A 14,141-nucleotide genomic window follows, 5' to 3' on the forward strand; every position below is an offset into this window, starting at 1 on the left:
ATGGTCCTGTGTATGGTTAGCCCTCCATGGACTTGTTGTTCAGTTGCTTGGTCATGTCCGACTCTTTGAGACCCCATGGATGGCAATATGCTCAGATCCCTGTTCTTCACTGTCTCCTGGAGTTTGCTCAAACTTATGTCCATTAAGTCAATGATGCCATCCAAACATCTCATCCTCTGTCATCCCCTTCTCCTCCTGCCTTCAATCTTTCCCAGTATCAGGGTCTTTTCCAGTGAATCAGTTCTTCTAATCAGGTGGCCAAAGTATCAGAGCTTCAGCTTCAGCATTAGTCCTTCCAGTGAACATTCAGGATTGACTTCCTTTAGGATTGGCTGGTCTGATCTTCTTGTGGTCTCCAGCACCACAATTCAAAAGCATCTATTCTTCAGCACCCAGCCTTCTTTATGGTCCAACTCTCACATCTGTACTTGACTACTGGAAAAATCATAGCTCTGACTATACAGACATGTGTCGGTATCATGGGCTTGGATGCTGGCATCTCAAATGCAATTCTTCTCCTGGAGAAGATGTCAAGACAGGGAAGGAACATTGTCTTCTCCATTCATCAGACTCATGACTCCACCTTCAAACTATTTGATAGCCTTACCTTGTTGGCTCTGGGAAGGTGAGGTTTTATGGTTATGCACAGGAAACTTTGGCACCATCTACGTCCACTGGTTATGACTGAGTCCTGTAATAGCTCTGCTGATTTCTTCCCGTATGTCGTTAATGACACTCCTCTGCTGTGACCACCCAGAAACCGAGGAGATGGAAACCCGACAGTATTGAAGAGCCTCCCATAAGGATAAACAAAGCAAGGAAGAGTGAGCCAAATTTTATTCCTCTTCCTACGGAGAAACTAAATCTGAACTGGAGGGTCTCTCAGTAGGTCAGAAAAGGAATACACACTTTTCACATATAAAACATATACGACTTTGGTCATAGACTGGGGTGGGTGTCCAAACTCAAAAATCTATTTGGCAGCCCTCAAGCTCCATTTCTGTTATCGTAAGACTGGTTACAGGGGTCTTTATTTTGGTCTAAACAACAACCCTGCAGAAATTCAGAATGAAGCTGACTTCCAGTTTTACCGGACCTACAAACCAGTGCTTTAACAATCTCTCAGTGGTATCTCTTTTGGTTCTTGGAAAAAAAAAAAAAAAAACAAAACCTCAAACAATTAATGCATTTTTTGATTATGTGGCTGTGCTTCTATGGGAGCTCAGATGGTAAAGAATCTGCCTGCAATGAAGGAGACCCAGCTTCAACCCCTGAGTCAGGGAGATCCCCTGGAGAAGGGAATGGCAATACACTCCAGTATTCTTGCTTGGAGAATTCCATGGACAGAGGAGCCTGGTGGGCTTACAGCCCACGGGGTCTCAATTAGTCAGACATGACTGAGCGACTAAACAATGACAACAGCCAGTGGCTATCAGAGAGTAACGTCATATATATACGTATTTTGAAAACTGATATCTGACCTACTCCCTGTAAAAATGTTATGAAGAATCATATTGACAGGTGTCTTGTATTTAATGTAGAGACTGAAAACTTCTTTATCATGGTGTTTCTCCTCATGATGTTTGCACTGACCTAGGACCTCGGCTCTGGCTCACACTGCAGGTCACAGTGGCATCTTTTGGTAATTCCTCTCTTGACTATTTCTTTAGTGGTAATGATGACATTTTCAGGCTTATTTGTGAGCCTCAGAAATGTTAGGCTTTGGTTTTCCTAGATCCAACATATAAGTATTCCTCAGTATGACTACACAGCCTTGAAACATAATGAATTTATGACAAAGCTTTTGTCTCAGGATCAGTGGGACATGAGGAAGCAAGACATGTGCATATTCAGTATGTTCTGGAAAATATTTTTTACAAAACCGAGCTGTCCTCCTGGGTTCTAGGTGGAAATCATCTGGCCTTAGCATGTACAATAGTTATTTTCTTTATAATTGCTTGCTTCAAATTGGTATTCCTAGGAAAGCTTTCTTAAACCATTGTAGCAAGTTATCTCTGAAACCTACAGTCACATTCTTTCAGCTTACCTTTGATTTCAGCCCCAGGGGTAGTGGAGTGAACTGAGATCATATCACTTGGACAGTAACTTACCTGGAGGATGCTAGGCTTGTCTTTCTGCTCCAAAACTTTCTCAGGGCTGAGAGAGAATGCTGGACTAACCTCCTCACTTCTGTGTGTGTGTGCGTGTGTGTTTGTGCTTAGTCATGTCCAGCTCTTTTCTACCTCATGGACTGTAGCCCACCAGGCTCCTCTGTCCACGAAATTTTCCAGGCAAAAATACAGGCTTGGGTTGCCATTTACTACTCCAGGGGACCTTTGCGACCCAGGGATTGAACCATGTCTCTCGCATCTCCCGTATTTGCAGGTGGATTCTTTACCACCAGCACCACCTGGGAAGTTCAAGCAGAGCTTGAAACTATAAGGGGTTGAATGCCCCCAGGACACTCTTGAGATAATGAGGCATGTGAGCTGGCTGACAAATGTCAGTCTGCCACTCTTCAGGGGGATAACTCTGTAAGACATGTCTTTGCTTCTCTGGAGGTTCTAGTGTAACAGATCTCCCAATGCCCACAGAAAGACCTTGAAATCCTTTCCTTGCTTCATCTCCCTGCCTGACTCTTGTTTCCTGGGATTATGTCTCAAATAAGTGATCTATACTTGAGGCCCTGCTTTCAGGGGAGTCCAAACTTAGATGCCAAGAAGCAAGATGCTTGATTTGTTTCAAGCTGTCATTGTGGGTATTTGCATTGTTGCCAGCCTCCATTGAAGCTGGGGCTTGTTATTTTTTTTGTTCACCATCTCTGTAATGCTTCAGTGTTTGGTGTACATGATTAAGCCTGTACAGAAACTACAATTCGTGTCACTATCTAAAGAAAACAGAAGTATAAGTTGATGATATATAATTCCACCCATTTGATAATCAGATGATAAAACTTTGAGGAGGAAATGCAGAACAATCTCTGACCTGGGGAGGAGGATCTGAATTCTAGTTCCGGTCATCATAGTTCAATGTTGATGAAGTCAAACCACTCTCTGGCTTCCATGTCCTTATCTTTAAGATATTGAGCTGGATGGTCACCACCCTTCTATATCTTAGAAATTCTACAGTTTGGTACTATCCAGAAACCGTGGTAAGAAGCATGTTTGTTCCTTGAAGCTCAGCCAGGACCCACTTGTGTGGAAGCCAGAGAGTTCAGGGCCGTCTAATTCCTTCTCTTTGCATCACATACACACGTGTAACGAAACAGACATCATGTTCTCTGTTAAGACACCCAGAACATAGTAGTGATCAATACAGCTATTTTTAAAAAATGTGCTTTAATTGTGCTAAAAGTCTCATAATATAAAGCATATTACTTTAATCATGTTTAATTGTGCAGTTCAGTGGCACTAAGTACATTCACACTTAGTACAACTTTCATTATCATCCATCTTGAGACTCAATGTTTCACCTTCCTAAACTGAAACTCTGTCCCCATTAAACACTAATTCCCCACCCGCTCCTACCCCTGCACCCCTCAGCCCCGGGCATCTACCAATGTGCTTTCTGACTCAATGATTTTAACTCTTTTAGGTATCTCAAAGGCTTCCCCTGTGGCTCCCCAGCTGGTAAACAATCCGCCTGCAATGAGGGAGACCTGGATTTGATCCCTGGGTTGGGAAGATCCCCTGGAGAAGAGAAAGGCTACCCACTCCAGTATTCTGGCCTGGAGAATTCTCCTAGAAGTGGAATCAAAGGTGCAGAATTTGCACCTAATATATATTGGAATGCCAATCAATGCTGTTTTAAAAGGAACTTGTATCCTCATCCAAAAAACTTTACATGGAATCCCTATCAGGAAGAGAATAGTTTTTGATGGTTACTCTGTTAAGTCAGTGTGGCATGTCTTATGTTCATCATAGAAACGGAAGGGGAGTTAAGTCATTTTTAAGTGACCATATTTTGTTAATTTCTATGAAAATATTTCATATAATATGAAGATGGCACTTACCGTATTGCTAGATTTTATAGTTATTTGTGTTTAATTTTCTTATAAGCTCCCTTGAATGCCATTGTCATGCTCTGGTCAGCCGTATGAGCCACTCTGTACCTTCCATGTAAAACACGTGTCAAATTTTTTTTCTGGGGAAAAAAAAGCAAGACACTGAGACTCTACTACATGAAGGAATTAAGACTTATCAGGAATGCCTGACATATTTGAGAATATAGCCAGAACCTGAATTCCAGTGTGATATAGGTTTCTAATAAATTAGGTTTGAAATAATTTTCTTATGTTAACCTCATTAGCATGTTCATCAGATGAGCAAAAAATTAGTTGAAGGTCATATTTTTAAAAAGGTTTTAAGTGACAAATATGAAATGACACATCTATGAAAAGAAAGAAAGGGTACCTGTGGGCTGGGGTGAGTGGGTGGGAGAATTTTTTTTGTTGCGTTATGAAATTTATTGAGATATAATTCACATATCATAAAATTCACCCTTTTAAAGTGCACAATTAATGTGTTTTAGCATAGTCACAGGATTATAGAAGTCATCACTATTTTTAGATTAAAAAAATAAGGAAACGTCATAACCATTAGCAGTCACTCTTCCTTCCCCTCCCTTTCCCCTAAGCCCTCAGTCTACCTTCAACTATCAGTATTCGACTTCCTGTATCTGTAGGTTTGCTGGTTTTGAACATTTTATATAGATGGACTCGTATAGTATGTGGCCTTTTGTGTTTTTTTTTTTCACTTGTTTAAATGTTTCCAAGGTTCATCCATATTATATCATCCACTAGTACTTTTTTCATTTTTATTGCCAAACAACATTCTATTGTACACATTCACTACATTTTTGTATTTATGTTATCTGTTCATCAGTTGATGGCATTTGTATTATTTCCACTTTTGGGCTATTATGAATAATGCTGCCATGACATTCATACAAGTTTCTGTGTGGAGATAAATTTCTCTTGAGTGTATACCTAAAAGTGAAATTGCTGGGTCATATGACAATTCCACAGTCAACCATTTGAGGCACTGTCAAAATGTTTTTCAAAGTGGCTGCACCATATTTTACTCCCATCAATAATACATGAGGATTGCAACTTCTCCACATTGTTTTTGATGATATCCATCCCTGTGGGTGTGAAGTGGTATGTTATTGTGATTTTGATCTACGTTTATCTAATGACTAATGATGTTAAACATCTTTCCATGTGCTTTCTGACCACTTACATATCTTAGGAGAAATGTTTACTTATGTATTTTGTCCATTTTTAAATTGGATTATTTATCTTTACATTGGGAGATGGGGTGACAGAGGATGAGATGGTTAGATGGCATCTTCAGCACAATGGACATGAGTTTGAGCACATTCCAGGAGACAGTGAAGGACAGAGAAGCCTGGTGTGCTGCAGTTCATGAGGTCACAAAGAGTTGAGCATGACTTAGCAACTGAACAACAAAAATGTTTACATTATCGAGTTGTAGGGGTTCTTCATATATTCTGTATACAAGCATTAAGTCCCTTATCAGATGTATAATTTGTAAGTATTCCCTTCCTTTCTGTTGATGGTTTTTTCACATTTTTACAGTTCTGTTTGAAGCATGAAAGTTTATAGTTTTGATAGAATCCAGTTTGGTTTTGTTGCTTGAGCTTTTGGTCTTGTATCTGAAAAATCATTACCCATCCCAAGGTCATGAAGATTTACTTCCATGTTTTTTTCTAAGAGGGTCAGAGTTTAAACTCTTATATTTAGGTATATGATCTTTTTTGAGTTAATTTTTTGTGTATGGTGTGAGGTAATATCATTAACATTATTAAGATTATTTTTTTGCATGTAAATATCTAGTTGTCCCAGCACCATTTGCTGAAAAGACTATTCTTTCTCCCACTGAATGGTCTTGGTACCACAATAAATAATCAATTGACCATAGATACTAAGGTTTATATCTGGACTCTCAATTTGATTTCATTGATGTAGTTCTCTACATTTAAGCCAGTATCACATGTGTTGATTAGGTTTATAGTAAATTATGTAATAGGGAGGCTCTTTGGGATCCTTTGCAACCCCATATGAATTTGAGTACCATCTTTTTCCACTTCTGAAAAGAAGTCAGCTGGGAATAGAGATGCAGATATAGAGAACCGACTTGTGGATACAGCAGGGGAAGGAGAAAGTAAAGAAACGAAAGAAAGTGAAGTCTCTTAGTCGTGTCCAGCTCTTTGCAACCCCATGGACTGTAGCCTTCCAGGCTCCTCAGTCCATGGAATTTTCCAGGCAAGAGTACTGGGGTGGGTTGCCATTTCCTTCTCCAGGGGATCTTCCTGACCCAGGGATAAAACCCAGGTCTCCTGCATTGCAGGTAGACGCTTTACCGTCTGATCCACCAGGGAAGCATAGGGGAAGGAAAGGGTGGAACAACTGAAAGAGTAGCATGGAAACGTATACATTAACCATATGTAAAACAGATGGCCAGTGGGAATTTAGGATGCAGGGAGCTCAACCCAGAGGGGTGGGATAGGGAAGAAGATGGGAGGGAGGCTCAAGAAGGAGGGGACATATATATACCTATGGCTGATTCATGTTGATGTATGGCAGGAACCAACACAACATTGTAAAATAATTATCCTTCAATTAAAAAGAAATTTATATATATATAAAGAATTCAGCTGGAAGTTTGCTGGGACTTGTGTTGAATCTGTAAATTAGTTTAGAGAGTAGTGACATCTTAACAAGGATCTTCCAACCCATGACACGGGAGGCCTTTCCATTTATTTAGAAGTCTTTAATGTTTTTAATAATGGTTTGTAATTTTAAGTTACTTTTCACTTCTTTGGTCAAATGTATACCTAAGTATTTTATTCTTTTATACTACTCTAAGAGTAATTATTTTCTTAATTCTATGTTCAAGTGGCTTATTAATGTATAGAAATACAGTTGATTTTATGTAAATTGATCTTGAATCTTGCCACCTTGTTGAATTTATTAGTTGTAATAGTTTTTTAATAGGTTCTTTAGATCTTCTGTGTACAAGATTATCTCATTTGCAAATTAAGATAGTTACTACTTCTTTTCCAATCTGGATGCCTTCGCCTTTTTCTTGACCAGTTATCCTGACTAGAACCTCTAGTACAACAGTGAATACAAGTGGTGAGAATGGGCACTCCTGTCATGGTTTTGCTGTCAAGAGGAAAGCGTTCAGTCTTTCAACATTAAGTATGAACAAGCTTTGGGATTTTCATAGGTGACCATTCCTAGTTTGTTGAGTTTTTAATTATGATTGGGTGTTGGGTTTTGTCAAATGCTTTTCACATGGTTTTTGTTTTTCATTCTGTTACTATTATATATTACATTTCCTGGGTTATGGTGCCTGATCCTTTTTATATGTTGTTAGATACAGTTTACTGGTATTTTGTTGAGGACTTTTGTGTCTGTATTCATAAGAGATATTAGTCTGTAGTTTTTTTTCTTGTAATGTCTCTATCTTATTTTGATATCAGTACAGTACTATCCTCATAGAGTGAGTTAGAAATTGTCTTCTTCTCATGTACTTTTTAAAAAAAGTTTGTGAAGGATTGGTTTTAATTTTTTTTTTTAATATTTGATAGAATTATCCAGTGAAGCCATCTGTGTCCAGACTTTTCCTTGTGGAAATATATCTAGTTACCAATTTGATTGCTTGTTGCATATTCAAACTTTCTACATCTACTTGAGTCAGGTTCATGATTTGTGTCTTTCTAGTAATTTGTTTCTTTCATCTATTTTATCGAATGCATTGACATACAGTTGTTCACAATTCCCTTATAGTCTTTTTCATTTCTTAAAGTTGGTAGTGGTGTCTCTTCTTTCATTTCTGTATTTAGCAGTTTGTCTTCTCTTCACTCTACCCCTCCCTTTTGTTTCTTGATTAGTCTAATTAACACTGATTAATTTTGTTGATTTTCTCTAAGAATCCACTTTTGAATCCTTTGATTTCCTCTACTATTTTGTTTTTCTCGATTTCATTTATCCCTGCTCTAAATTCCTTTCTAATCAGTGCTTTTCCGGCACCATACAAGTTTTGGTATGTTGTATTTTCATTTTATTTCCTCTCAAAATATTTTCTACTTTCTTTATTGACCTCTTCTTTCACACATCAGTCATTTAGACACGTATTATATAATATGTGTTTAGACATAGCCATGAATTTCCCAAATTTTCTTCCATTGTTGAATTCTGATTCCATTGTGGTTTGAAAACATATTTTGTATGGTTTCAATCCCTTTAAGCTTACTGACTCGTGTTCTCTGCCTTAGCCCATGTTTATGGAAGAATGTTCCTTGTACACTTCAGAAAAATGCCTCTTCCATGGTTGTTGGCTAGAGTATTCTGCTGAAGTCTGTTAGGCTTAGTTGGCTTATACTGTTGTTCAAATCTTCTGTTTTCTTGTGCATTTTATGTCTAGTTTTTCTATTCATGATTGAAAATGTGGTATTGAAATATCTGACTTTTATGGTTGAATTGTTTATTCTTCCCTTCAGTTCTGTTTATTTTTGCTGTGTGTATTTCAAGGTGTTGCAGCTAGCTGTACTGCTGTTCAGCCCCTAAGTCTTGTCTGACTCTGTGACCCCATCAACTGTAGCACATCAGGCTTCCTTGTCCTTCAATATCTTCCAGAGTTTGTTCCATTGAGTCAGTGATGCCATCCAAACATCTCATCCTCTGTCACCCCACTGTAAATAGTGCTGCAATGAACACTGGGGTACATGTGCCTTTTCCTGTTTTGGTTTCCTCAGGGTATACGCCAAGTAGTGGGATTGCTGGGCCATGTGGTAGTTCTACTCCATTTTTTGAGGAATCTCCGTATTGTCTTCCACAGTGGCTGTATCAATTTACACTCCCAGCAACAGTGCAGGAAGGTTCCATTTTTTCCACACCCTCTCCAGCATTGTTTATGGATTTTTTGATGATGGCCATTCTGACCAGTGTAAGATGATAACTCATTGTAGTTTTGACTTGCATTTCTTTAATGATGAGCCATGTTGAGCATCTTTTCATATGTTTATTAGCCATCTGTATGTCTTCTTTGGAGAAATGTCTGTTTAGGTCTTTTGCCCACTTTTTGATTGGGTTGTTTGTTTTTCTGGTATTGAGTTGTAATGAGTTGCTTGTAGGTTTTGCAAATTAATCTTTTGTCAGATGTTTCATTTGCTATTATTTTGTCCCATTCTGAGGGTTGTCTTTTCACCTTGTTTATAGTTTTCTTTGCTGTGCAAAAGCTTTTAAGTTTGACTGGGTCCCCCTTGTTTATTTTTTTTATTTTTATTTTTTTCCAGATGTTCAAGCTGGTTTTATTTATTTATTTATTTATTTATTTTTCTTCCAATTTTAAAAATATGGAACGCTTCACGAATTTGCGTGTCATCCTTGCTCAGGGGCCATGCTAATCTTCTCTGTATCGTTCCAATTTTAGTATATGTGCTGCCGAAGCGAGCACCCCCTTGTTTATTTTTGTTCTTATCTCTGTTACTCTGGGAGGTGGGCCGTAGAGGATCTTGCTGTGGCTTGTGTTATTTCTTTATAGTCATACCCTTCCTACAAACCGATTGCCTAGTTTACAATGATATTCTTCCTAGTGGAGAGTTCTTATATTGTCATAAGTTAGATATTCATACCACATTATCTTTATCATTGTAATTTGACCTTTGTTTTGTTGATTATTCACCACTGATAGGCTCCCCCACTTTTTTTTTTTCCTTCTGAGGCTTTGTATTGAGTTATGTAACTACATTGGCATGAAGAGTTAAGGGAAGAGGGGAGCTCACTTTCTGAGCTGCAGTATTGATTAGAGTCACATTAATGTAGATGTGGAGGAGTGAACCTGAAACTAAATGAAGTCGAAGCTTGAGTCTTCCTTAAGAGCTGGTATTTTCCACTTCTGGTGGCTCAGCAGTAAAGCATGTCAGGGCGGGAGGTGTGGGTTTGATCCTTGGGTCGGGAAGATCCCCTGAGAAGGGAATAAAAACCCACTCTAATATTCCTACCTGGGAAATGTCATGGACTGAGGAGCCTGGTGGGCTGCAATCCATGGGGTTGCAAAGAGTTGGACACAACTTAGAGACCAAACAACAACAGCAAATTTTCCACCAAAACTGGAAACACTAATATGAATTGTTGTATTACCAGCTCTCAATAGTCGCCTAGAAATTCAAAAGCTTTGGTGACAGCTGAGCACCGATGATGACACCATAAATGCCTTGGTGTCCCACCTTGTCCTCTCCCTCCCCAGTTGCCTCTGGAAAGCTCACAGAGTGTAGCAGTAGGAATTCTGGAATGTTCCTAAGTGGGGCTGACCTTTGTACCACTGTTAATCCTTGTCCTCTCTTCCCAGAGACAAGAGATTAAGTTAAAACAGATACCTCTTCTGGGACACAGGGCAAAGCTACTTTTCCTTCTTTGCAAATTCACAGGATTTTCCCCTTCTCAGCCTTCCCTCCCCCTCCATCCTGACCTTCACACCTTCCTGACTTTAGGGAAAGGCAGGAAGTTTTCCCTGTGGTTTTCCTTTGTGACAACATACTGGGGCGAGGTAATCAATGGGGAAAACCCCACGTGAGAACACGCCTTCTATGTACATTCCCAACATTTGCTATAAGTAGGGCCATCCCAGGCCCAGGCTGCTATCAAACATCACAGCACTCCAGAGGCACTCGGTACCCAGCACTGAGACATCTGTCCCTCGAGTTGAAAATGATGTGCAGCAGCAAGAATTTGCTCCTGGCTGCTTTGATGTCAGTGCTATTGCTCCACCTCTGCAGCAAGTCAGAAGGTAAGTGTCGCTCTTTCTGCCAGCTCAGGAGTAAGAACTCTTCATTTTCCTCTAAGCCTTGAGCTCATCTGGGGGTGTCCTAGGGGAATGGAAGCCTGTTAGAAAATCTTCTAAAGGAAGTGATGGGGATTGTCATCTCACTGGCTATGAAGAGGGAACAGTTACCGCTGCCTATCAGGCTTTTTTCTTTGCTGTGAATCTCAGCAGATTTTTTTCAGAATGGGCTCTTAGAGACCACCGAGATCCAGAGAAAGGCCAAAGTGTTATTTCTGGGAGTGATGTAAATTGTGTAACAATATCAATGAATGGGGTCACTTTGAAACGTAAGCAACACTCTCATTTCCCCAACTTTCTCACCTCTCAACTAAATAGCTTTGCCAAAGTTCAAAACTCATCCTTCAGGGGTGGATTATGACACCTGACTTCATCCTTGCAAGGCCTTGGGACATCACTTGCCAGCTCTGTGGCTATGATTATCCCATACAGCAGATTATAATTTAACTTGGAGGAGTGTCCAGGAATTGCTTTATTGCTGTAAGAGGACATCACTTTTATCAATAGATGCATTCCTTAAAATACAAATGTTGAACTTTTATGAACAAAATTAAAAATTCTCATTAACTAATATTACCATTTCAAAAGTCTTTAATTGTAGCTCATATTAGCAGCTCCTATAAGCCGCATTTTCCTTTGTACCTTCTTGTCTTTTCCCTCCTCTCAATATTCAGTAGCCAAGATAATAGATTAAAAATCTGCCAATTTCTTTTCTGAATTTAAAAGACTATATATAAGGGTTTCTTCCAGTGGGAGGTATTCATATTCTTGAGTGATTATAGTGAACTGAAATAAAACACTGTTAGTGTGTTTTTCTTACTAGAGCTGTTCTTTGGTGAAAAGTCATATGCTTCTATATTGTATTATTGAACCAAAATTTCCCAGCACACAAACTAATTTTTTTAGGGCAACTGAAAGCTATGTTAAATTGGGTCTCAAAGACATTGGAACTGTTCCCTTAAATAGTTAATTTGCCATATAAATCGGGTTCTAGGTTTTCCGCAACTTCAAGTAGTTCTGTGATACCTACCACTGAATAAATTAATTCATGTGGACTCAATACCTTTCATTTCTTTTTAGCAGCAAGCAACTTTGACTGCTGTCTCCGATATACAGAACGAATACTTCACCCCAGTATTCTTGTGGGCTTCACACAGCAGCTGGCCAATGAAGCCTGTGACATCAATGCAGTTGTGTAAGTTACTAAGGGATTCTAATTCATTTGTATCAGGAATACATGAGAATTTCAGGTAGAAAAAGCTTTGCCTTTTTGGAATTTCATTCAGAAATTACTGATGCGGCAAAGATAACTTTGTTTTAGGAGTACATATATCTTCAAAGTTCACTTTAAATAGAACTGAAATAAGGCAGAAGCTTAGTTTAAAAAACATGAACATAGTTGAGGGCAAAATCACTTTTGAAGATAAATTTATAAACTAAGATACTATCTTAGGAAAAGAGGGAAGACATAAACTTTGCAATGTGCATCTTCTGCCAGAAAGTGGTTGCAGCTCTAAGTAAAAACTCAGAGTAGTTATACCACCGCATATAATATTCTTGATGTATCTAAGATGTTATATTTGAAATGATGTGAGTTATTGATCATATATACCCAAATGTCATGTAACCACCACCAACAAAATTAGATAATTCTGGGACTTTATCTTCTTATTAGAGCACAATCATTCATTAAATTGCAGAGAAAGTTAGGGAGAATCACTTTCATTTCTTGCATCAAGCTTTATCAGAAGCTTTATTTTTTCATTTCGTTTCACCTCTGAAACAAATGACTTGTTTAGGGTGTAGAGCAATCAATTGGAATATGAAATTTCTATTGTATGTTCTGTGAAAAAAAAATTAAAACTTCTTGAAACATAAATCAAATTGTCTGATTTTTGTTATTTTTTCAGCTTTTACACCAGGAAAAAATTAGCTGTGTGTGCAGATCCAAAGAAGAAGTGGGTGAAACAAGTTGTGCATATGCTCAGGTAAGGAACCTTTACAGTCCATCAACCTTGCTCCAGATGTTTGGAGTTAGTGCTGTTAGAGTGGTGGATCACAGGCTTGCTGGAAGGCTTTAGCCTAAGTGCTATGGCAATTTTAAAGGGTAATTTGAATGGGGCCAGTTGGCAGTAGTGGTAAGGCATTCACCTTCCAATGCAGGAGACACAAGTAGATGGGGGTTCGATCCCTGGGTCAGGAAGATCACTGGGAGGAGGAGATGGCAACCCACTCCAGTATTCCCATCTGGAAAATCCCATGGACAGAGGAGCCTGATGGGCTACAGCCCAGGGGGTCACAGAGTCAAATATGACTCAGGGACCAAGCACATGAAAACAAAACTTTTTTTCAACTCCTTACAGGTCATTTTAATTTCTTTTTTCACATGGCGTGTTAGACCCCTCTATGCATTCAATCCTTGTTGCAAAGATGCCTCCTGTGTATTTAACTGACAGACTACATGACATTCATTTGTTAAAAGCTAAAAAGTAAACAATTCAAAAGAGGTTCATGGCTCTGATTTCATGGATGATAACAGAGTGACATTTTATCCATGGACAGAATCATTTCACACCAGGGTGTCAGACACTCACTATGAAGACACAGTGCTTACATTCTGCTTCTGTCCTTGGCTAGCTGGCTTATGTTGGGCAGGGTCATCCTCTCTGAACCTTGATTTCCTCATAGTGCCTCTGAGCTGCTTGGTATCCTGAAATGAGACTACAGAGTGTGGGTCAATCTGTAGGCATGAAACACATTCCCACCTGCCTGTCACCCTATAGGCATGAAACACATTCCCACCTGCCTGTCACCCTATCTTTGCTTATCTTTTTCTTTTTCTCTTTACAGTCAAAGAGTCAAAAGGATGTAAAAATGGATGCTCCCTGGAATGGAATTGGGCAGAGCCCAAGAATGAAAGGAACCTGGCTGAGTTGACAGCTTCACTTATCCCTTGTTGAGGGCTCAAAGCTTATCTGATTTGTGTCTCATTGGACTTGTCCAATTAGTGAAGTTGATTCATATTGCATCATAGTTTGCTTTGTTAAGCATCATGTTATATTATATTTTATGTTATGTTATTTATATGTGTGTTTTGTGTGTGTGTTTTGCTATTTAATACTAGTTTTCCATAAGCTATTTGATTTAGAATGAGGTATAAACTTATGCTTGAAGGAATAAGATACATGGATTTTCTTGAGCAGAAGGCTATTTTAAAAAGACATTTAACACTCTAGTTTGTATATCTTTGTTTCCTAAATTGCTGTAATT

At 38.8% G+C, this 14,141-nt stretch overlaps 1 protein-coding gene and 1 non-coding gene across 3 annotated transcripts; one reads left to right on the forward strand and one right to left on the reverse strand.

Annotated features, from left to right (window-relative positions):
• Positions 1–9,378: 9,378 nt before the first annotated feature.
• Positions 9,379–9,485, reverse strand: LOC133236400 (U6 spliceosomal RNA). Its single transcript, XR_009732874.1, has one exon. It is a non-coding gene; the product is annotated as a U6 spliceosomal RNA (small nuclear RNA).
• An 831-nt stretch (positions 9,486–10,316) lies between these two features.
• Positions 10,317–13,883, forward strand: CCL20 (C-C motif chemokine ligand 20). Of its 2 annotated transcripts, none has more exons than XM_061387006.1 (4): positions 10,317–10,817; positions 11,952–12,066; positions 12,782–12,859; positions 13,722–13,883. In XM_061387006.1, exons 1-4 carry the CDS (start codon positions 10,739–10,741, stop codon positions 13,741–13,743), a joined length of 294 nt encoding a protein of 97 aa, XP_061242990.1. In that variant the 5' UTR covers positions 10,317–10,738; the 3' UTR covers positions 13,744–13,883. The 2 variants fall into 2 exon arrangements, with proteins under 2 accessions (XP_061242990.1, XP_061243000.1); XM_061387016.1 differs by having other exon boundaries at positions 10,327–10,817; positions 11,955–12,066.
• The last annotated feature ends 258 nt before the right edge of the window (positions 13,884–14,141 follow it).

Source organism: Bos javanicus, chromosome 2 (genome assembly GCF_032452875.1).
Source record: "Bos javanicus breed banteng chromosome 2, ARS-OSU_banteng_1.0, whole genome shotgun sequence".
NCBI classification, from domain to species: Eukaryota; Metazoa; Chordata; class Mammalia; order Artiodactyla; family Bovidae; genus Bos; species Bos javanicus.

Excerpts from the sequence above, each read along its gene's own strand:
- CCL20 (XM_061387006.1), top strand. The coding sequence starts at position 10,739 with ATGATGTGCAGCAGCAAGAATTTGCTCCTGGCTGCTTTGATGTCAGTG. Across the intron at positions 10,818-11,951 it reads CCTCTGCAGCAAGTCAGAAG|CAGCAAGCAACTTTGACTGC; the intron begins GTAAGTGTCGCT and ends ATTTCTTTTTAG. Across the intron at positions 12,860-13,721 it reads CAAGTTGTGCATATGCTCAG|TCAAAGAGTCAAAAGGATGT; the intron begins GTAAGGAACCTT and ends TTCTCTTTACAG.